This window comes from Varanus komodoensis, unplaced genomic scaffold, assembly GCF_004798865.1.
Source record: "Varanus komodoensis strain SLA01 unplaced genomic scaffold, ASM479886v1 scaffold20_1, whole genome shotgun sequence".
NCBI classification, from domain to species: domain Eukaryota; kingdom Metazoa; phylum Chordata; class Lepidosauria; order Squamata; family Varanidae; genus Varanus; species Varanus komodoensis.
Window position 1 is genome coordinate 11,051,535 of NW_025335587.1, and position 23,329 is coordinate 11,074,863.

The 23,329-nt window shown below is 40.6% G+C and overlaps 1 protein-coding gene across 1 annotated transcript in view; it reads left to right on the forward strand.

Annotated features, from left to right (window-relative positions):
* Positions 1-23,329, forward strand: part of DNAJC6 (DnaJ heat shock protein family (Hsp40) member C6) — a 58,917-nt gene that overhangs the window by 12,725 nt on the left and 22,863 nt on the right. The window contains exons 4-12 of the mRNA XM_044430218.1: positions 1,874-1,923; positions 2,041-2,189; positions 9,490-9,612; positions 12,266-12,399; positions 14,551-14,745; positions 16,145-16,262; positions 22,072-22,151; positions 22,727-22,920; positions 23,033-23,113. Of these exons, the coding sequence (XP_044286153.1) occupies positions 1,874-1,923; positions 2,041-2,189; positions 9,490-9,612; positions 12,266-12,399; positions 14,551-14,745; positions 16,145-16,262; positions 22,072-22,151; positions 22,727-22,920; positions 23,033-23,113 (1,124 nt within the window). The remainder of the gene's footprint in view (positions 1-1,873; positions 1,924-2,040; positions 2,190-9,489; positions 9,613-12,265; positions 12,400-14,550; positions 14,746-16,144; positions 16,263-22,071; positions 22,152-22,726; positions 22,921-23,032; positions 23,114-23,329) is intronic.

The window sequence follows — 23,329 nt, forward strand, 5'->3', positions numbered from 1 at the left end:
TGGAAACAGAATTGCATTATGCAAAGGCATGAATGGTATAATGAAATATGCAATATGGTAATTAATGATAAACTGACAACAGAAATAAAAAGGCTTAATGAAAGCAAATAAATGTAATGAAATTTGGGAATATTTTGTAAAAGCAGTATTGATAGAAGGTAAAGGTTATAAGCCTAATCAAGATTATATGGATTTTTGGAGGGGATATGCATATAACTGAAGTATATTAAATGTTATTGTTATAATATATGAAATGAAATGGAGGTAGTATTTGTCTCCTGGGTGGTGGGGGCATTGTATTATTTTCTTTTTATTCATTAGTTGGTGTGTTATATTATTAATATTGTGATGTTTGTATTTATGTATTATGTTTTTTTCTGTATTTAAAAAAATAAAAAAAGGGGGGGGGGAAGAAATGTCCTCCTTGGAAAGCAGTCATTTCAGGACTTGAAAGGGATTTTAGGAATCAGTTTATGGATAAATTTAATAATACAAAATGCAGGAGTATTTGAATTGCAGGAATATTTTGAATAACATAAACAGGGTCATAAGAGCTTATGAATGAGTCTTTATTTTGAGCCAGACTCCTGAACAATCCAGCTCAGTATTGTACATTCTTGCTGGCAAGCAATTCTCCAAAGATTTTCTAGATCTGTTTCCTATAATTTCAACTTTCCCTTTTTAATGTTTTTGTAAGAGAAAAGTGTGACAGAGAAGTTTGTGTTCATCTTTCTAATCTAAAATAAAATCTCTCATTTTTCCAGTGCATCCAGACACAAGAAGCTCAAATGTCTACATAAAATTGTAATAACTATTGCCAGCCTTTTTAAAGACTGAGGTATTGGAAGAAGCTAGTCTGGACCTGAAGTTTCCTGGTGCAGTTAGATAAAGTGTACTGGATTATGTATTACACTAAGTCAAATCTTGGGCCTCAGCTGTGAGCTGTAAAATGTTCAAAGTGGCCACTATAATGAATTTTAGGCCTGTATCTTTCCTAATGTTCAAAGTGGCTACTACAGCCCATCACTTCTTAGTTGTTGCTGATCTTCCTGTTTGTGTGCCCTTCCCTATCTTGCATCTGATTGTGTTGAAGCATCAGTGCAGAGGCTCCTTTACTTTTAGCTGAGGAGACAGTACAGAATTATTTAGCCGCCATCATACACAGTTGCTTGTGAGTGAGCACAGAAGATGAGAACTGGAGATGTTGAGAATAACTTCTGATATTACACATTAGTTTGAGATTTTGGATATTCAATACTGAGGCACTTGAGAGGCATAGGAGATGAAGTGCTGGTTTACTCTTGTTTCACCACATCTCTTTGTATTCTTGTGCAGAGCAAGTTTAAAATTAGTAATTCATGGACATAAATATTTTTCATGTTTTTGTATACCAGTTTCTAGGGAACTTGAGCAAGGGCCTCTTTTGCATTCCTGCCCCACTTTTGGGCCTCCCACAGGAATCTGGTTAGCCACTATGTCAACAGAAGGCGAGCCTTAATGGACTTTTTGTGTGGTTCAGCAGGGCTGTTCTTATGTTCTTATCTTCATTTCTGATAATACAGCTGGAATGTACAAACCTGTTTCAGTTTTTATGGTATAATGCAGAAATTTGAGGAAATATGAATCTAGCAATTAGAGGAAGAACTATAGGGGCATAATGCACACTGGGTGTTTTGCTAAATGGTTTGGTAGTTTCTGTTAAACAAACACACAGTCATGGCAAAGAGGATCAGCACCTAGGAGATTTTCTAATGCAAGGGAAACTGAGCATATGAATATGCCTTCTGTAAATCTTTTTTTTTTCAGATCCCTGTGTGCATGTATTCATTAATCAGAATCTGTTTTCTTGTCCTGTTGTCTTCCAATATTATAGCTACACCAAGGGTGAACTAGATATTTCTTATATTACCTCAAGAATTATTGGTAAGTGTGTCAGTTATTTCAAATGAAAAAACATTACAGTCATCTCAAACTTTTGAGTGCCCATTTTGTGTGTGATCTCATTTAGAATATACACCTGTCTCTTTGATTTCTTGCTAGTGATGTCATTTCCTGGTGAAGGAGTTGAACTGGGATTTAGGAATCATATTGATGATGTACGGACGTTCTTGGATTCAAGACATCCTGATCACTACACAGTTTTCAATTTGTCACCAAAGTCTTATCGTACTACCAGGTTTCATAATAGGGTATGTGATTTCTGCTATTGCAATGGTATGTCAAAGACCATCACAGGTATTCAGCTCTCTTGACATGCCATTTTTATGAATGATGGTATAAAGAACAATGATGTAACCTCTCACATGTCAAGATGCCTTTGAAAAAGACAGGGAGAGAGAGAGATGGATATAAATTACAACTTTAGCAAAGTAAATTGCTTTTATAGCTTGTTGGCATAAGATCTTGTTGGAAAACATCTTTCTTTTGGGGGATGTTAGGAGCACCCTGTTAGTTGCACACACACATTGAATTGTTGCTTAGTTCTTACGCAGTTTGCCTGAGTTCCAGTCCTGTGCTCTTCACCACTACACCACACTGGCTCTCATGAATAGGTCTATGATCATCTCATGTCCATATGCTAGTTACAGTTCAGAGTTTGTAAGCTAGAAATGAGAGAGGCAGCTGTTCAGAGGATCTGTTCTATCAGTTGTCAGCAAGCAACTTTTAGTCAATTTGAGGGAAATTTCATGAGGACAATAAAGAAACTCAGGGACCTAAAGGCCCAAATGCTCTTTTCCTTTATCTTACTGGTCTAGGGATTTGGGTCAGCCAGGGAAAGAAGGGGTGCCAAGGTAAATGACTGGCTCAGGGTGTGGTGCCAGAAGGAACACTTCATGTTCCTCAGTTTCTTGACAATGGACTTCTGGCGAGGGATGGGCTGCACCTCACGAGGACGGGCAAAAGGTCCTTTGGAAATGCTCTATTGTGCTTCATCCAGAAGCCTTTAAACTGAGCCAGGGGGTGGGGTTCAGGTCCCCAGAAACTTGTCCTGATCGAACAAGAGAAGGGAGAATCAGGGTTTTGGGACCAGCATGTTAGAGGTACTGCATGGCCTGGCAGGACTTCTATGAAGAGGGGGCCGGTATCAGGGAAGATGGGAGGAAGGAGGAGGCTGGGGATCCCAAAGAACGGGATCTCTGGGAAGGAGTTGAGATGCATGTACACCAATGCTAGGAGCATGGGTAGTAAGCAGGAAGAGCTTGAGCCTTTCTTAGGAATAGAAGGGTATGACCTGGTGGGGGATGATGGAAACTTGGTGGGATGAAAGGCAAGACTGGAATGTAAACAGAGGGGTATCACCTATTTAAAAAGAACAGCAAGGGAAAGAGGGGTGGGGTCATAGCTTTATATGTTGGGGATAAGTAGAAAAAAGGGTATACCAGGAGGAGGAGACCTGTTGCAGAAGGATTCTTCGCAAGGCTAAGGCTGATTATGAGCTGAGACTTGCAAAGAATATCAGGAGCACATGCTGAAGTAATTCACTTCATTTGTCCCTCCCAGCCCACTTCATCAGAAGGGGGATGTTGCATTAGAGTAGTCCAACCATGTGCAATTTCTGATTTCTACCATGTTGTCCCTTTGCCAACAAGATTGTGTTTGATAGTAACAAATGAGGGCTTTCTCTCTTGTGGTGCCAAAACTATGGAGTAGGCTTCCAGTTTTACCTGGTTTTCTCTTTGCTCACTTTTAAGTAGTGTTTTAGGACAGTTTTATTTCAGCTGACCCTTTCTTTGGGTTGCTACGCATCATTATGTATTTAGTTTGTTGTAACTTCTATAGATAGTCTTATTCTTGAGTGTTTTGTGTTTTGTTAGGGCTTCCTTCTAAACTGTTCTATATTTTCATTTATTTATTTATTCAGAACATTTCTATAGTTTTTCATTTAAAAAAAAATCCCAGAGCGATTCACAAAGTAAAATCATGATAAATTAGACATAATTAAACCAATCAACAAAATAATAATAAAATAGTAAAGCATTGCATGGAAATAGACATGAGTATTTAGTGAGACTTGTAGCCAGGAAATGCCAGGGCAAACTGGTGTTTAATTGTCATTAGGCAGGTGCTGTGCTGGTCTTGACAGAAGATGATTTCTTATGGTGGGCACTGTTATGGGGAAGGCCTTTCTTTGCACAACAATGAAGAGCACTTCCTGGTAAGCAAGGTCATCCCCTCAGCACAGAGAGACTGGGGCAGCAGAAGCTGGTCTTTTAGGCAATCTGCAAAGAATCTAGTGGAGCCTTTACACTCCCACCAGTTCTCTTGTGTTCCACTGATTCTTTTGGGTAAGCAGGACCTACCACCTGCTGTCTTCTGCCCTGCCTGCCTGCCACCTCTCAACCTGATGACTTGCCTCCTGTCTCTCCACTCTGCTGGAGAGAGTCACTGCAGCTGTGTCCCAGAGACAGGGCTTACCACTGGCAGTGGCCTCTTTCGAAAACCTCTGTCCAGGGCAGTGGCCTTGAGCAGCGGCCAAAGGGTGGTGCCAGAGGGAAGCCCCCGTTTGGCACCAGTTTGGGTAATGGGAAAGAGGACAACCCTACTACAATTGCAATTGCTTAATTAGGGGTACAACAGCCAGTCTGCTTTAATATTCTTATTATTGTTACTATTTATATTTTAATATATTCCTGAGGAACTTTGGGGAGCAAGGGAGTGCCCCCATTACTGTGGTCATGAGCAAGGAAAGGTATGGCACTGGGAGAATCATCAAGTTAGCTGAGGAAAAGAGGGGCTAAATACCTCACAGCTACTTCCTCTTCTGGTTCTTCCCCAATCCTGACAATTCCTAGCAGCTCTACCACCTCATTCTTGGACCTGGCGATACTGCTGCTGAATGCCAGGTCTGCCCAGAATAAGACATCCCCCTTGATTGTGGAGGAGGCTGATTTGGCCTGCGTTACTGAGACCTGAGTGGGTAAAATGGGAGGAGTTACTCCCTCTCAACTGTGCCCACCTGAGTAATTGGTGCGGCAGCTGCATTGTCTCAAAGGTCGGGAAGTGGGGGTGGCTGTCATCCATAGGGATATGTTCTCCTCCTCTAGGCTTCCTGTTCATTTGAATGGGGGTCTTGAATGTTTGTACCCTGTGCCTGGGCACTTGAGACAGATAATAGATTATTCTGGTGTTCTGCCCACCCTCCTGCCCATCAGACTTCCTGCCCAAGCTCAGATTCTGTGTTCAGCACTGCCCAGGATGATCTTAACTTCCATGCCGAGGCTGCTTTATCCAGGACAGCTCAGGAATTAATGACTTCCATGACAACCATGGAGCTGTCTCAACATGTTATTGACCCAACACACACAAAAGGTCACACTTTTAATCTTGGTTTCTTGACAGGGAAGGAGGATGGTAATTTGGTACAAAAATTAATATTAACTCCCTTGTCATGGTCAGATTCCTTCCCACTGAAGTTTAGACTTCCGGTTCCTCTTCCCCTCTGCAAGGGTGGAGAACCTTTTAAAATGGTCCACACCTGGAGCCTAATGGATTCTGATGATTTCCAAAGGGTTCTGGGAGAGTTTCTGGTTGGTATAGCTGGCGCTCCTGGTGAAGCCCAACTTGCTCTTTGGAATACAGAGATGGGTGGTTGACATGATTGCCCCCAAGTGCCCTCTTCCCTTTACCAGAGCCCAGTCACCTTCTTGGTATACAACTGAGGTGAGTGCAATGAAGCAGGAGGGAAGACAGCTAGAGTGCAGCTGAAGGAAAACTCGTGCTAAATCCAATCAAACACAGGTTAGAGCTCATTATCAAGACTACTTGGTTGCAGTGAGGGTGGCAAAAAGACAGTACTTTTCCACCAACATTGGGTCTTCTCAGTGTTGTCCAGAAGAGCTTTTCTGAGTGGTTTATGGTCTTCTACAATCTAGGTCAGAGAAAGAAACTATGAAACCTATGATAGCTTGCACAGCACTTTGAAGATAAAGTCACTCAGACACTGTCAATGCATTTCCATTAACAGAGGTATTTAGAGCATCGTCCGGTCCATTTTTAATGGATGAGCTTCAGTTATTGAGGCTTCAGGATGTGGATAAGGTGCTTGGTCAAGTCTGACCCAGCATCTGTATGCTTGACCTTTGCTTGTCATGCCTTATTGTTAGAACTAAGGTGGGGATTTGCACCTGAGTCCAGGAGGCTGTAAAAACCTCCTTGAAAGAGGGAATGGTGCCAATTGTATTTCAATGTATTTTATCATGTTGTAAGCCGCCCCGAGGTTTCGGCAAGGGGCGGCATAGAAATGTTATAATAATAATAATAATAATAATAATAATAATAATAATAATAATAAGAAGAAGAAGAAGAAGAAGAAGAAGAAGCAGCAGCAGCAGCAGCAGCAGCAGCAGCAGCAGCAGCAGCAGCAGCAGCAGCAGCAGCTGTGATGAAGCCACCCCTTAAAAAACCTAACCTGGACCCAGTAGACATTAATGACTATAGGCTGGTGGCCAACATCCCTTTCCTGGACAAAGTGCTCAAGCGGGGGTGGCACTCTTCAATGAAATTGTTTGTTTAGATCCATTTCAATGAGACTTCAGTCCTGGTTCAGAATGGAAACTGCCTTGGTTGCTCTGGGAGATGACCTGTGCCACGAGTAGGATAGGGAGTGCAACCTTGTTGATTCTCCTGGACCTTTCAGCAGCTTTTGATTCTATTGATCATAGAATTCTTCTGGATAGACTAGCTGAGTTAGGAGCAGGAGGTACTGCATTGCGGAATTCCCACTCCTAATTCCAGAAGGTGGTGCTGGGGCATTATTGTGCTATGCCGTGGCAGTTTTACCATGGGGTACCATGGGGCTGTATATGCTATTCAACATCTACATGAAACTGCTGGGGGAGGTTACCGGAGGTATGGGCTGAGGTGTCATCAGTATGCAGATGACCTCAGCTCTACCTCTCTTTTTCACTGAATCCAGGTGAGGCAGTGGCCATTCTAATTCAGTGCCTGGGCATGGTAATAGACTGGATGAGGGCCAACAAATTGAGACTTAATCCAGACAAGATGGAGGGTGGACCATCTGTCCTGTTCTGGATGGGGTTGCACTTCCTAAAGGATATGGCTCACAGTTTGGGAGAGCTCCTGGATCCAGAACTTTCACTTGAGTCAGAAGTGGCACAGAGTACCTTTTATCAGCTTAGACTGATATAGCAGCTATGACCCTATCTGGACAGGCAGAACCCAGCTACAGTGATCCACACGCTGGTAACTTTTCGTTTGATCTATTGAAATGCACTCTATGTGGGGCTGCCTTTGAAAATGTTCTGGAAACTTCAATTGATTCAAAACAGGGCAGCAAGTTTGTTAACAAGTTTAGGGCCTATGAGATGCCAGTCATGCCAGTTCTCTTTCAGCTGCATTGGCTGTCAGTTGAAGTCCAGGCCCAATTCAAAGTGCTAATATTAACATTTAATGCCCTTAGACACCCTGAGGCCAGGTTATCTGAAAGAACACCTATATGTTCCTGTCTGGGCCCTAAGGTGGTCTTCTGGGGTCATACTCAAGGAGTCCCCTCTAAAGGAAGTAAGAGGGAGGCTACCAGGAGAAGGGCCTTTTCAGTTGTGGCACCCCTAAGGAGGTATGCTTGGTGCCTATTCTTTATTCTTTTCAGTTCCATGTAAAAACCTTATTTTCCCAGTATTTTAATAGTTAAAATTTTATTCTTAGTTTTAATATTGCATTTTATCTGGTATTGCTTTTGTGAACTCCACTGACCTGCCCTTTTCCAGAAACAAGTATCTTCTCTCATTCCTGGTTGCCCTGGAAGCACTAAATTCCCGTTCCACAAATGGTGGGTGTTGGTTGCGACAGACCAAAATTTTCTACTTGATCCCAACTCAGACCAAGATTTTGTACTGGTTCACACAACTTCAAGAATATGTTTTCTGTAGTTGTAATGCCTTTCAAACTCTGCAGTACACACAATTCTTATGTAATTCTGAAGTTAAAATCTATTCCCCTTAAAGATATGAATAACTGAGTGTCTATAATGTCATTGCTCTCATCTAATGCGAAAGAAAAAATATCAACACTTTTTGCCTTGACTATCAGTGCCATATGCAGCCCTTCTCCTAGTTCTTCAAAACTAGTTCTCTTAGTGATTGTAGATAAGATAAACTAACACAAGTAACACAAGATACCTTCTCAGGTACCTTCTCCCTCCATTAGTTTAGCTATGCACTTCTTAACAAATTGACCATCAGTGAATGGCTGACCACTCTCAGCAATACACTTAGCAACATGATAGCTGGCCTCACAGTCAACAAGTTCTCCTCAACGTGTTTTCTAAAATTATTTTGCTGCAAAAACATTGATTTTTAAAAAGAATTTATCTTGTTCACTTGCACCTCTCCTTGAGCAGCTCTTGTGACAGGATTCAGTGCCTTTTAACATTGTACCCCTTTAATACTGAGATAGTTTCAGGACATATCAGGCAAAATTATTTATCCTTGTTTGAAACAAATAAGTACTGAGTAGTCCATTTGTCAGTAAAGACACGCTGGTCATCTGCAATTTTTCATTTCTTTGAAACAGCACTACCTTTTGCAGACATCTTCTCACAGAATTTTTAGCAGAGCAGCAGTTGCAGAGTTTCAATATTATCCTTGAAAAAATAAAAATTTGAGATGTATAGTTTTAGGCGTCTAACACTCACCTTTCCTATCAAACCCACCCCACTCTGGCCACTGTTAGCTGAGGATTTTCATTTGCATTTGGATCTTGGCAAAGAAAAGAAGAGGTCCCTGTCTCTACAGTTCTCAGGAATATTGGACCATATGCACAAACACAGGGCAGCACATTAGTTACATCTCACTGCAACTAGAATAGATACATAATCTCTGCAGAAGCAATACATATTTGTGATAGCAGCAAAATCAACATTGCTATACTGGTGTTTTGGAAAGCTTTTCTTTTTCTATGATGGCCCAGTTCAGACATGGCAAATATGTGAGATTCAAGTTTTATATATCATGGACCAGCATTACAAACATTAACATCCCTCTTCATTTCCTTGTGATGCCTTTTTTTCTTTTTTTGGAAAAAATAAATTTCTTCCTTATGTAATCTGCTAAATGTGCAGCATGATTCTTCTTTTGAGCATGTTTGTCAGCAAAACAATTTATTAAATGCTTTATTTTTGCAGTTTTTATTAGTTATATCTGATCAGTGTCTTGAATGATTGATGAGAGGATGACAAGGAACATATGAAGTGGATTCTGTTAAGTTACTGAATGTCCTAAACCTATGTTTTCCCAAGTAACTTCCTATTTGAAGAATGGATTTAATTTGATCAATGGCAGGGTTTTTAAACTTCTCTGTGCTCTCATTAGGTGCTTAAAAAACCTTAAAAGGTCAATTAAGCTTGAAATGTAGAAATAGTATGGCATCATTTAATTAATTGCTGTTGTCTCTTCCTCACAATATGAAGAGACAATAATGTGTTAATACAACATTTCAGATTGTTCCATTTTCACTGTGTGACTTCTGTAGGTATCTGAATGTAGTTGGCCAGTAAGACAAGCACCAAGTCTCCACAACCTCTATGCTGTATGCAAGAACATGCACAACTGGTTGCAACAGAACCCCAAAAATGTTTGTGTCATTCACTGTATGGTAAGTCAGGCAGTAAGTAACCCACTTTTGTGAAGTGTCTGTTCAAAATTACAAATTTGTTGAAGAATAAAAATGCTTTAAAACCCACACAAATGAGAAAATGCATCAGTTGTTTAAATCTTCTAATATGTAATATGAACAACCTAAATAAGAACCCAAGTTTCTGTTCAGGTGAAACAATGAATTTGTTTTAGCATGCAAAAGGTAAGTTTTATAGATATTGCAAATGTTAAGATATCAGTGTGCCCAACTCAGTAATAGCCTCAGTATTTACTCTGAAACTGTTATGGACTCTTTCAGCTATAACTGTTGATAAAAACTGGAGAGAAGGAAAATACTTTTGCTATAGAAATGTAGCTGGGTTTTGCAGTCTTTTTCCTAAGACTTTCCAGTATGCTTATATCCAACAAGATGGATTGTCACCAAACTAAAGAAATCCATAGGGGCAAATGTTTTGGAATGCCCCCAGACCTCCCAAACTCAGAGGCCTGTAGTCATCCAGTGTAGAGTGGGAAGATTGGCAGAGGTGATCTTCACCTCCCTGCTTTGCATTTTTGCTTGATGGCTTTTTTTGCCCAGTCAGCTGGGGTGACTCAGAGCAGTGGGGTGGTGTGGTGTGGTGGTCTTATGAAGGAGCCTGGAGTAGCCTCAGGATATTTAATATCTTGGCTTCCTCAGAGTTCTCCTCCCATGGAAATGCCCCCCTTGACCACTCTCTGAGGTTGCTTTCCCAATTTTGGAGAGCAGCCAGTGTGCTTCTTTCCATGGAGGAGGGGGCAAAGAAGGTGAAACTGAATAACTCCAAACAGTGTGTAGACATATATCAATGCTATTTATATCCCATGTTTCTCCTAAGAAAAGTATTCAGTGTTACTTTAAACGTTTCGAAGAACAAGAGAAAATGTTGTTCCTTCTGTTGTCACCAGCTAACTGTAGCTTGTATAACTACACCTGTATTACAAATGATAACCTTAAAAGTCAAGTTGATCTAATGAAATTGCAGGGGTCCATTTTATGAGTTAACCTAACAGAACAACATTAACTGCAGTTACAAGGGTGAAGTGATGGCCTGTTTGTTGCCTTATGTCAATCAGGGCAGGCAGTGATGGGGGACATTTTTTTTTACTGTGTGTTTAATTTTCCCACCCTCCTGTTGGTTTCAAATGGAGGCAAAATACCAGGCTGGCATAGGCAGTAGACCTGAACTTGGGACCCCACAGGGGAATGGATGGATCTTGGATCAGGAGAACCAGGGCCACATCTGTCCTGCTCAGACCTAGAATGCAGGAAAACCATCAGTGAAAGATTTATGGCTACAGAGCTTTCTGTAGGCATAAGTGGGGTCCCTGGGACAGAGATCCTGGTGGTGGAGGGGCACTTGCTCCCCCTCCTAAGCTCTTCCATTGGGCATGTGTTCAACGGGCTTAGAATCACATTCTTTGCGACAAATGGTTGTAGCCTTCGTAATATACTTGTTGTTCTATCTCTATATATCCCAATAACAAAGACAAGCAGGTCAAGAAGGAAGATCAAATGCATTTGTGAGATAGTGCATGATGCCTCTCTTAAATACATTAAAGCCAACCTGAGGGTCACCTAATACGTTGCAGGTTCCATGTAGAGATTTCAGGGGGGGAAATCCCCTTGTTAAGTACTACAGGGAGCCCTCCACATTCATGGGTGCAGGACCCCTGCAAAAATGGAAAAAACCCCTCAAATATCTCTATCCCCTCCCCAAACTGCTATTCTTAAGCCTAGTGAGGCAGAATGCTAGCCCAACTGGTCCCCCATGAAGGAGGGCCACGTGATGCCTGTTGCAGCTGGGGTAATCCACAGGAAGGGCCTGGCTCATGTCCAGAGTCACTGCCAGGTGCACCTGCACCTCTTCCAGGCACACCTGCACCTAGCCCTGCCTCGCTCCTCAGCTCTCCACCCACCCCCACCCCACAATTAATTGATGGCAAACTCATTAATAATCAAATCTGTGAAAGTTAAACCCATGGCAGTTGTGGTTTGACTGTTCATTCAGGTTCTATACTATTGATGAGCTTCTTTCCACATTCATCTACTCCATTGCATAGATTGACTCCACATGAAAGTGGAGTCTCTCGCCAGGGAGATTTAATGCTAGTGTTGAAATTCTTCCAAACATGCATGAATGGGCGTATAAATGTTAGTCTCCACATGGAGTGCTGCTATATAGAAACACTTGTTAAAGTTTTCTGAGTAATGCAGATTGGCTGCATGCAGTGTTTTGGGGCATTCTTGGTCTAGCAGTCAATTGCATTTGTGTGGATTCCATATGAAAGTTGTAATTCTTTGTGTGGAAGTAGACTGCAAAATGCATGGGTCATTTAAAAGACTAGTATGAAAATGAATAACTTTGCATTTACAGTCCTCACATCTGACTTTATCCATCATATTTATCCAATCTATTAACTATCATCCAAATATTTATGGCTGATTAATCAATTCAATCTAATGTTGTGCTTGTTTACTTTTTAGAACTCTTTTATAGAGTTTCTGCAGTTAGCTCAGAAGCTTCTAGTTTGAGGGAGCTAATTCAAATGTGCTTGTGTGCACATCTGGGTGGGAAACAGTTAATTAAAGGGCAAGATTTTCCTGATAGATGCTCTTGAATTTTATTTGGCAGGATGGTCGTGTAGCATCAGCAGTCCTGGTCAGTGCAATGTTCTGTTTCTGTCATCTCTTCTCTAATCCAGCTCCTGCCATTCAGTTGCTAAATTCAAAGAGACCTGGAATAGTACTTTGGCCATCCCACAGAAGGTATGGAACCCTGGTTTTCTAAATGAACAAATATCTAATAATGTGCAATTTCACCATGCAATTCCCATTTCCTTATTTCTTGGCTATCCTTTCCTAACATTTATCACTGTGTTTAACATTGACATAGAAACATAGAAACAGAGCGAGTCAGAAGGGGTCTCCCAGGCCATCTAGTCTGACCTCCGGCACCAGCCGACTCCGCTCACAACATGCCCACCATGTGGACGTCCAGCCTATCCTTGAACACCCACACCAATGGGGCCTCAACGACCTCTCGTGGAAGCCCATTCCACACCCTCAGGGTCCTGACTGTCAGGAAGTGCTTCCTGGCATCCAAACGGAACCTTGGCTCCCTGAGCTTTGCTCCATTGGAGCGTGTCGTGCCTTCCTCTGCAGGGGAGAACAGGTCTCTACCCATCTCCATGTGACATCCCCTCACATACCTGTATGTCGCCAACATATCCCCTCTGAGTCTCCTCGAGGCTGAAGAGACCCAGTTCTCTCAGTCTCACCTCATACGGCATCGCCTGCAAACCGGCCACCAACCTTGTGGCCCTACGCTGCACTGACTCCAACCTGGCTATATCCTTTCTGTAACGAGGGTCCCAAAACTGAACACAATACTCCAATTGCGGGTGCACCTGGGTCGTGTAGAGTGGTAGTAATATCTCTCTTGATCTAGAAGCCACACTTCTGGCTATGCAACTGAGGGTGGCTTTCGCCCTTTTGACCACCGCATCACACTGCTGACTCATGTTTAACCTGCAGTCAACCAGTACCCCGAGGTCCCTTTCACAAGTGCTGCTCTCCAGCCACTTGTCACCTAACCTGTACTTATGACAGCTATTCCTATGCCCCAAGTGCAAGACCTTGCACTTATCCACATTAAACGCCATCCTGTTGTCTCCTGCCCACTTCCATAGTCTGTCCAGATCCTTTTGGATCTGGACTACCTGCTCCTCAGTTGTGGCCACTGCTCCAGTTTTAGTGTCGTCTGCTAATTTGATCAGCAGACTGTTCACCCCTTCTTCCATGTCATTAATGAAAAGATTAAACAGGATCGGCTCCAGGACAGAGCCCTGGGGGACCCCACTTGTCACTGGCCGCCATCCCGATGATTCCCCACTAATGGTTACCTTCTGCTTTCGGTCAGTCAACCATGCCCTAATCCACCAGACAGTGCTTTGGTGTATCCCAAAACTCCTCAGTTTCTCTACCAGGATATCATGGGGCATTTTGTCAAAGGCCTTGCTGAAATCCAGGTATACCACATCCACTGCATCCCCTCCATCTAGCCATCTCAAAACCTTGTCATAGAATTCCACAAGGTTTGTCTGGCAGGACCTGTTTGTCTGGCAGGACATAAATATGGATTTTTAAAAATCACATTGCACAACAAGTATGCCAAACCATCTTCGGATGCATAACTGGATGAATGTTTTTTGGCAAAGCTTCACAAATGCTTTCAACTAGACTTTCAGCACTCTCACTTTGATAAGTACATAGACTTTTTGGTCCTGTGACTACATTCCAGCATGAAATTAATTCTATTGTCCAGAATTACAACAGAATAATTGGGAATAAGAATTTTTACTCATTCTGCAAGGATCCCAAGACATGGATTTCAAGACAACAAAACCATGCCTTTTTATTACATGAAAGCTGCAAGGCTTCAGATTGTTGTATCTGATCTCTGAGACTCTATTTTTGTATGATTGCTACAAAGCTAGGTCAGGTTGTAGCCCTACTGTCATGGAGCAGGAACCGTATGTTTCTGAAGCTTTTAAATGGAACTGAATTACACCTAGAAGAGGCTTCTGTTTCTCTCATGGGCTACTAAGGACCCTTCTTTGGATTAATGCCCCTGAGATTGTTGTTCAGTTCAGATAACTTCCATTGAATATTAGAGACACAGAATTCCTGTTCCATCACAGAAGTACTGTACTATTGAAAATAATAGGTTGTGAAAAATTATTCAATGCTTTCTCTCTCTCTTTCTCTGTCTCTCTCTGTCTGTGTGTGAACAGCAGCATCATCATTATTATGTATTTAATTTCAATACCACTCAATAGCAGATGTTCTCTGTTGGTTTACAGCAGTAATATTAGTAATATTGAATAGATTCCTTTGAACTATTATTTTCTGTCACAGGTATGTAGGATATATTTGTGATCTAATAGCAGACAAGCCTGTTCAACCTCATTGCAAGCCTCTAACAATCAAATCAGTCCTCCTTAGTCCAGTACCCTGTTTCAACAAACAGAGAAATGGTTGCCGGCCTTTCTGTGACATCCTTATTGGAGAAACTAGAATATTCACAACATCACAAGAATATGAAAGAATGAAGTGAGTCCTACTGCATCTATTCAGAATAGTGTGTGAACAAAAGTCCTGTTAATGTGTACTGAATGCAGCAAGATGCTACTCAGAAGATATGAGTTTGTTCCCCCACTTGGCACCCATGCATGCTGGTCAATACATGGTTGATGCTGGCCTGAAGTTGGGTTGCATGCATATGACTCTCTCCAAAGGAACATAACCCTGACTGACTATGGCTCTTGCATGGAGGGAGATCTACATGCATGCATTCATATATATCATGGCACCTTTCAGACTAATGCTGATGTGTCAGCATCTAGGAATGAGACTAGTGTACAGGTTGTTGCGTTGCCTTTTCATGTGTTAATTAACAATGCCTTAACAAGACTAGTGTCCTGCTTTGCCAGTTTTGAGTTTGATTATCTGCTGGTTCAAATGTGATGAACTTCCTTCCAATAGTATTTCTGAGTATGAAGTAATCTAGAGATTTAATGACTGGGTTCTGACTCCATAAGGATTGAGTGCAGCTTGTTGCTGAAATATGGTTATTGAATTATTTAGATTCCACCGCACTAACAAACCACAATTCGTTAACCACAAACAACCCATGAGGAAAACCCATGGTTTGTTGTTGGGTTGTAAGCTGTGGGTTGTTCATAGCTAACAAGTCATGTCAGACCACACAATAACTGATGTTTCAATAGCAACCTACAGTGGCAGCCCACACTCAACCCTTGAATGTGAGTTATCATGTTATCTGAACCCAGTCACTGTAAGGCGCAGTGTGATTACAGTACATGTAGATAAAGAGGAATAGTCATATGTTGCACATGAATACACACACCTTGCATCTAATTGGTTATGTGCAACATTACCTGAGAAATGCATCAATGTGTCAAATAGGTTTGAGAATTAAGGAAGTTAATACCATTTAGGGCCTAAGATATGTAAGAATGTGTTCATTTTAATAGTATTTGTATATCACTCCAGATCTAAGAAGTGATTGATAATATAAAGCTAAAACAATTAAAAAAATAAAAACAAGGCAACATTAAAATTGTGGATATTCAACAAGAAAGACTTCCCAGCTCAAAGATGTATTCAGCAAGCACCAAAACCAACACAGTAGCAGAGAACTGCATAGCAATGAGTCTGTCACACTGAAGACTTCTGTCTTGGTGGACTGTAGATCCACATTGAACCATCAGGAGAATGTTCTCTGATGACCTCAAGGAATGGTTTGGTACTCTAATCTAACAATTAGTTAGCTATTGTGGATTGCAATAAATAAATTATGTTAAACTCCTATAAAGTTAGGAATAGTTTTTCTTTTTCTTTTCTGAATAACTAGAAAATCTTTCTGTTTTGGTCATTTTGAATTGCATTCTGCACACTTTCTTGAGACATATTATTTTACTTTCTTTAGGGAATTCCGTCTTCAAGAAGGAAAAGTTGTAATTCCATTAGGAGTAACTGTCCATGGCGATGTAGTTGTTTCCATCTACCATATGCGATCAACCATTGGGGGACGGCTTCAAGCTAAAGTATGACTTGATGTATCTTTTGAAATGCAAAATGCAGGGTAGATAGCTGAGCCCCAAACAATTTGATATTGTAACATGGAAATGATATGTTAGAAAGAAAGTCTTAGCCAGAAGAAGAATCCATTTCTGTTGTGGAATGTGTTTTCTGCCCCCAAACTTAAAACTCTGGAAGATATGGAGCAGTACCCAATACTGCTGTCATGCACACTGTTTTCATTGTGCCACTGGAAACCACTGCTAGTGTAACAAGAAGCTAGAAGTACTGAAAGCAACCCCAGAAATGTTTAGAAATGCTCATTTCTGGAAAAAGACAGGTGAACAGATCTCCTTTTTGAAATTCTGAAAACTCATTTCAGTTTGCTTCAGGAACTCCTGAACAGGATTTCCTGTTGCACCAGCTTTCAGGGAATGCTGGATACTACTAGTACTTGGTAGCTGAAGGGGCATCTTTACTTTTTTTTTTTTTTTTGCAGTACTTTTTTATTAAATTTTAAAACAGTACTAAAAACATCAGTCATCACAAACATCGGAACTACTGAGTCAGCCCCTTACTACATATCTTTTAACATTCTGTAATCATATTCAGTTCCATTTATGGAATCTTAAAAAACATTTTTAGATCTAAACCAAGTCCCGTTTCTCCAGCCAATTAAAAAAAAAAAAGGGTTCCAAATTTGATAGAAGTAACTATCTCCTTTCTCATTCTGTGGTAAGATCAGTCCATCCATTTCTTACAGAGTCCCGTTTTCCTTGACCAATATTAAAAGAAAGACTCTCCAAATTTGATAAAAGTCAATATCTTCTTTCTTCTTTGATAGTAGCTTCAATCTAACCAACTCTACACAATTCTAGATCTTTTCATTTTTCTAATATTAAACAGATAAACTCCTCATTTACAGTTTATCCTCAGTTACAAATACGATCCTCAGTTACAAATACGATCAAATACATTTTTTGCTTACTAGTATTCCAGTCTAATATCCACTAAAAAGGAAAGTGAAAGAGAAGAAAAGTTCCAAGCTTAAAAAAGAACTAAAGACTTTTAACCCAGTTTATGTTCACATGTCTAACATCCATTTAGCATCTTTAAGGACATCTTTTCTAATCTATTTAATGACAACAATTATCTATGATATCTTTTAAACAAATTTTCTTTAAGCTAATTTATTAAAGTTTCATCTAGCTTACACTTCACTTAATCACATACAATTAACTCCTTGTAAGAGTCCAGCTCCTTACAATCTTTAATATATCTCACTTGTAAAAAGAAATCTATTTAGTACAGCTCCTCCTACTCCCATAATAGTCATTTTCTAGTATAGCAATTCAAAGACAAAAGAGTCATGCAACTTAGCTTTTGGTCATTCATTCTTAAGAAAAAGAAAAGAATCTCTCATTTTCCCATATATCACCCACAAAGGAGAGAAAAAAAGGGGGGGGGGGAATGCCACTCCTATTCTTCTCCTTCTTAGTTGAGTTTAAATCTTATCTTATAATCTCCTCAGAATTCAACACATTTAAATGTAGAAAAGCTTCCACAGTTAAAATCATATACCTTAGCCTTTCCATACCACAATAAACATGCCAATCCATTTATACCATTCCTTTTTAAGATTTCTTTTTTACACCTCTTCCAAACTGCTTTTGTTTTAATAGGGTTTGTTGAAACTCAATATTTTTAAACTTTACATCTCCAGCCCATCTTTCTCCCCTTGGTGTTATTTGTTGAAAATCAACCCACTTCAAAGCACTTTTCCTTGCTTTATCTTCAGTGATTGTAGCATTTGTTGTAGGTCAGTATTTATTCCCAATGGCTGTGTTTTTTGCTGCAAATCAACCTTCACTGTTTCTTCTTCCTCTGAATCAATTTTAGTTAATTCAGGATCCATCCATCCTTCAAAAAAAATATTCCTTCCTTTAGTGGCCAAATTTGTTTCTTTTTATCCACAGTTTCAAATTTTTCATATACTTGTTGCCTTTCTTGTATATTCTGTTCAGTTTTGGATTCTACATCAATCACCATCTCCTTAAAAGAAGCATCAAGCTAATCAAAGCGCTTTTTTTTGTACAATTGAGAAGATTTCCTGTTGTCTCAACATCACTTCTTGGGATATTTGTAAAGTTGTTAAAGATTCTTGTATTTCCAAAAAAAATCTCTTCAGTTCTACCATCGCTGCAATAATTCCAATAGCCACAAAGTGGCAGCCAAGATCAGTTCCACTTTTCTTTCTCTAGATAGCTAGCGTTCAAAAGGTTGGCAAGTTGCCAAATACTTTGGCAGAGGTCCCAGAAGTACAGGAGAGGAAATTGAGATTCTTATATCCTTTCTCTTTTCTCCCTTTTCTCTTCTTTCTTTTTTTTTTACGCCAATTAACAACAGATATAGTTTTTCCAAAAGTAGTATTGCAAAAGGAAAATAGGAATGCTCACCCAAACAGTCTTCACATTAAAGAAGAAAGCATCCGACAATGTGAAAAATATCCTGGCGCGTGTCCAGTTGATCTTGGCAGAAGTCCAAACAGATATCCAAAATGATCAGTCAAAGCTTTGAACTCCTTATCATGTAATTGCACCTTAAAAATTTAAACTAATTTTATACCCTTAGAGAGGTTAGAGGAAAAGGTCTTTTTCTTCGGCTTCAACTTGGACAAAAGCCTCAGCACTCTCTCATCTCTGTTGCCGCCTAAACATCTGGAGGGTTTTTCTTTTCTTAATACCAAATTATAAACAAATGCAGCTTTTCCATGGGTAATATTGCGAAAGAAGTAAACAATATTTACTCAGAGTTCCAGTGCTTATCTAGCTAATAAAAATCCTAAGCTAATCTTCTAAGATGTCGAGAACTTGAAGGGGCTGAAACCACCCCCTGTGTTACTTGTTTGAGAAGTACCTGAATTGCTCTCAGCAGATATGAGATTGCCATCTCACATCAAGCCAAAAGCATGCCCAGGCAATCTGTCTTCACCCCGACAGGGCTTAGATGAGTCTCCCACGACTCGCTGCCGAGTAATACCGGCATGATAAGCTCCGTTAATCACATCCGTCTTGTTCCAACGCCATCTCGGAATCGGGCATCTTTAGTTTTTGTTACCTTCAGCAAAGGGTTTCTGCTTACCTAAACATACTGCTGGAGGCATATCTTCTCCCAGCTTCCCAACTAGCTTGATCCCACTTTAGGGTCCAGCTCAGTTTAGACATTTAGGCTGGTGTTTCTATAACTTTCTTTTTGGAGAAAATAAATCATCACTGGGTATATATGGTAGTAGGCAAGTAAGAAGCAGGTGCCCATGACAACACACATATTAATATGAATGATGATCATACACAAAGATCATGTACAATGGAGTTAAATCTCATTTTAGTAAGGCATGATTTACTAGTTCTATTTTGTGTGTTTCTAAAGAGTCTATATCATGGACAGCATTTTTTAAAATATCTGAATCCTACTGAACTATAGACAAATTAGAACGGACTGCTATGTTTTATGAGTTCTCTAGATAACTAATAATTACAATACAGTTATTGTATTTGGAATACAATGAATTACTTTGTTCCTGTTCTTTTCCTCTTTTAATCCAGAAATGTTTTACTGTGACAATCACTAAAGCTGTGGGATTGTAGCATCCATAATGTTTTTCTAACACTGTTCCAAAGTGGAATGCCTTAATTTTAATGCAATATTTTCAAATGTCACAGGGTAAAGTTAAGACTCCTTAAGGTGAGAGCAAATGGAGGTTTAACAGAAAAAGCAAATTGGACACTACTTTGCTTCTGTATATCACATGATGTGCAAAATGAAATAAAATGAAATAAAAACATAGAAACACTGCTATGGGGTCCATGGTAGAGAGACCAGCAAGTTCAGAAAATGGCTTTCTGGACTGCTTGGGCCCTTGACAGTTGCCCAATGATGCCACTCACGGCTGAGTGCAGACTAGAACCCAGATTTCCCAGGCCACTATCACACCAGCTCTCTAGCTAAACGGTTGAGCCGTCCAAGTCCAATTCGAACAACACATAAACAGAAGCAAAGTGAGTCAGAAGGGGCCTCCCAGGCCATCTAGTCTGACACCCAGCTCCAGAGGTTCTGCTCATGTAATCCCCAACATATGGTTGCCCAGTCTTTTCTTGCATGCCCTCACTGATGGGGCCTAGACCACCCCTCTTGGAAGCCCATTCCATATCCTAGGGGCCCCAAACTATTAAGAGATACTTCCTGACATCCCACCTGAAGCTTGTTTCCTTGAGGTTTACCCCACTCAGGAATCCCATCTTTAAGTCTGAAGCTGTTTTTACAGTATCAAGCTTTTAGCAACCACATTATGGCAGAGCTCTTGCTTATTTTGTCCTTACACTAGACATGAAGGCTTGCCTTAAACTATGAGTTGCTGATGGCCACAGTGAGAGGAAGCACCTGGCCCCATGCCCAGCGTGTGGGCTTCCCAGTAGCATTTCATTAGCTAGTGTGGGAAACAAGACTAAAGGCACAGGTCTGTGCATGTTTAGACAGAATAAAAGCCTGCAGCTCCTGACATCCCCCAGCCAGCATGGCTGCTTGAGGAACACTGGTAACTTTTGGCCTTTCTCTTGAAGTATGTATAGGACTGCACTCCCAATGTTCTAATCTAGCAGGACTCTTTTTTATGCTTCAAGCTTCAGATGAGGCTTTTATGGCATTTTTACTCTGCCTTATTCACAGAACTAGATGGTGAGCTTTTTTCTTATTTCAGAAAATCCACTGAGAAAGAAAGACTGAATAACTGCACAATTCCTCTTATTAGGAGCTCTAGGGAAGTCTCCATCTGAGTCTTAGAATATTTAAAAGTGGGATCAATTATTTGGATCAGTTTGCTATCAGATTTTAAGAAATGATACCTGCTTATGGATGAATAGTGTTTCATTCCAATCCTCAGCATTCATGTTTAGAATTCATCTGTGCTTAATTTCCAGAGTGCTGCTGGAAGATATAGCTAACACTTTAGAAACACAGAAACAGAGTGAGTCAGAAGGGCCATCTAGTCTGACTCCCCCAGCACCAGCTGGTTCTGCTCATGATATGCGTACCATGTGCATGTCCAGCCTATCCTTGAACACCCTAACCGATGGGGCTTCAACCACCTCCCATGGAAGCCTTTAGGGTCCTAACAGTCAGGAAGTACTTCCTGGCATCCAAATTGAACCTTGGTTCCCTGAGCTGGGACCTGTTGGAGTGTGTCCTGCCTTCCTCTGCAGGGGAGAACAGGTCTCTACCCACCTCTGTTTGACACCCCTTCATATATGTCACCAGTAGATCCCCTTGGAGTCTCCTCTTCTCAAGGCTGCAAAGACCCAGTTCCCTCAGTCTCGCCACATATGGCTTTCCTTGCAATCTGGCCACCATCGTCGTGGCCCTACACTGCACTAACTCTAACCTGGCTATATCCTTCCTGTAACGTGGAGCCCAGAACTGAACACATTACTTCAATATGGAACACCTCCCTTATCCTTGAATAGACACAAAGAAATGGGGTCAAAAAATACTGGCTCAGTTCAGTATTATCAGACTGCACTGAATGAAAGTGCTGTTTCCACAAGTTGAAGGTGTACTTGTTTACAGAAAGGGGATTCTGTAGTTTTATCGATTATCTCCTTCAGTTGCAGACCCCTGTGCTACTTTTCATGTCATTCTGAAGAGTCCAGTAACTTCCCAGTGAGGAAGAATTATAGTGAGGAAGAATTGACTGGTTGAATCCTGCATGCCATACAATTTACTGCAATACATTGGGATATTCTTTAATCTTAAAATTGTGCATTTAACATTTTCTTTCAGATGACAAATACACAAATATTTCAAATTCAGTTTCACACTGGATTCATAGCCCTGGGAACAACAGTATTAAAATTTACTAAGTAAGTATTCCACAACCAGAGGTGATATAGCATGCTAAGTGGTGGAGTAGTTAGCTGCATATACATTGAAATGACAGCATCACCCATAAATGTTGATACATAAGCAAGAACCTTGTATAATTTGCTTATAATGCTAACTTTTGGTATAGGTTGTTAAATTCTGGGCTTTGGTGAAGTGTGAATGTAGCTGCACTATTTTTGCTACCCACAAACAACTCAGTAAAAAAATAGCCTTGGTTTGTTACTGGATTCTTACTTCTGAGTTGTATAAAAAATGGGTTGGCATTACATCTGAATCCAGAACTGTGGATTGTTCATGGATTGTGTTCTCAAGTTACCACAAAAAAAAAACAAAAACAAAAACCTCCCAAAAAACTAAAACAAAACCAATCAAATGCAAAATCAGCTGCTCTATTTGCCAGTTTTAGCAGTTATGGACAGTTTATAAATATATGAGTGAACAAACAAGCAAGCAAGCAAACCATCATATTCAGGCTCGAGATTTGATTTTGCCAGGTTGCCTTCAAACTTCATGTTTAATTTTATGTTGAGGGACTTTTCTGTCTATATTTTAGACCTGAACTGGATGCCTGTGACTCACCTGAAAAATATCCCCAACTATTTCATGTCCTACTGGAGATAGAAATAGATTCCATGGATAGACAGACTGACCTAACTCCTCCATGGGAGAACTTTACTACAAAGGACATCAATCCAAGCATCCTTTTCTCATCCCACCAGGAGCACCATGACACCCTGGCCCTGGCAGGTAAGAGCTGCCTTGTTCTTTCAGTAGGGGTTTCAGTTTTCATGAAAATACCAGTTTGACCATTTCCAATTTCACTCATCTTTGGTTTGTTTTGACTCTTCGTACATTATAGGTAGAGGTTCTGTAGATGCACCACAAGATAACCTAAAGAATGCTGGACAGGGGGCATTCTTGTCATCTCTCAGCTGGCAAGGTACATAACATTTCTGCTTGGGTAACATATCTCTCAGAACTCAGAGCTTCCTATCCACCTTCATTGTTCTGTCTGTCTCCAAGGAGCTTGAGAATGCTGTGGCAGAGCACAACCATTCCTGGACTGGTTGAAAAGAACTGGCTAGCACTTGAGCATGCACAGAGCTCAAATGATCTCATCACATTCTACAGAGCTTTGGGAATCAAGCTGAACTCT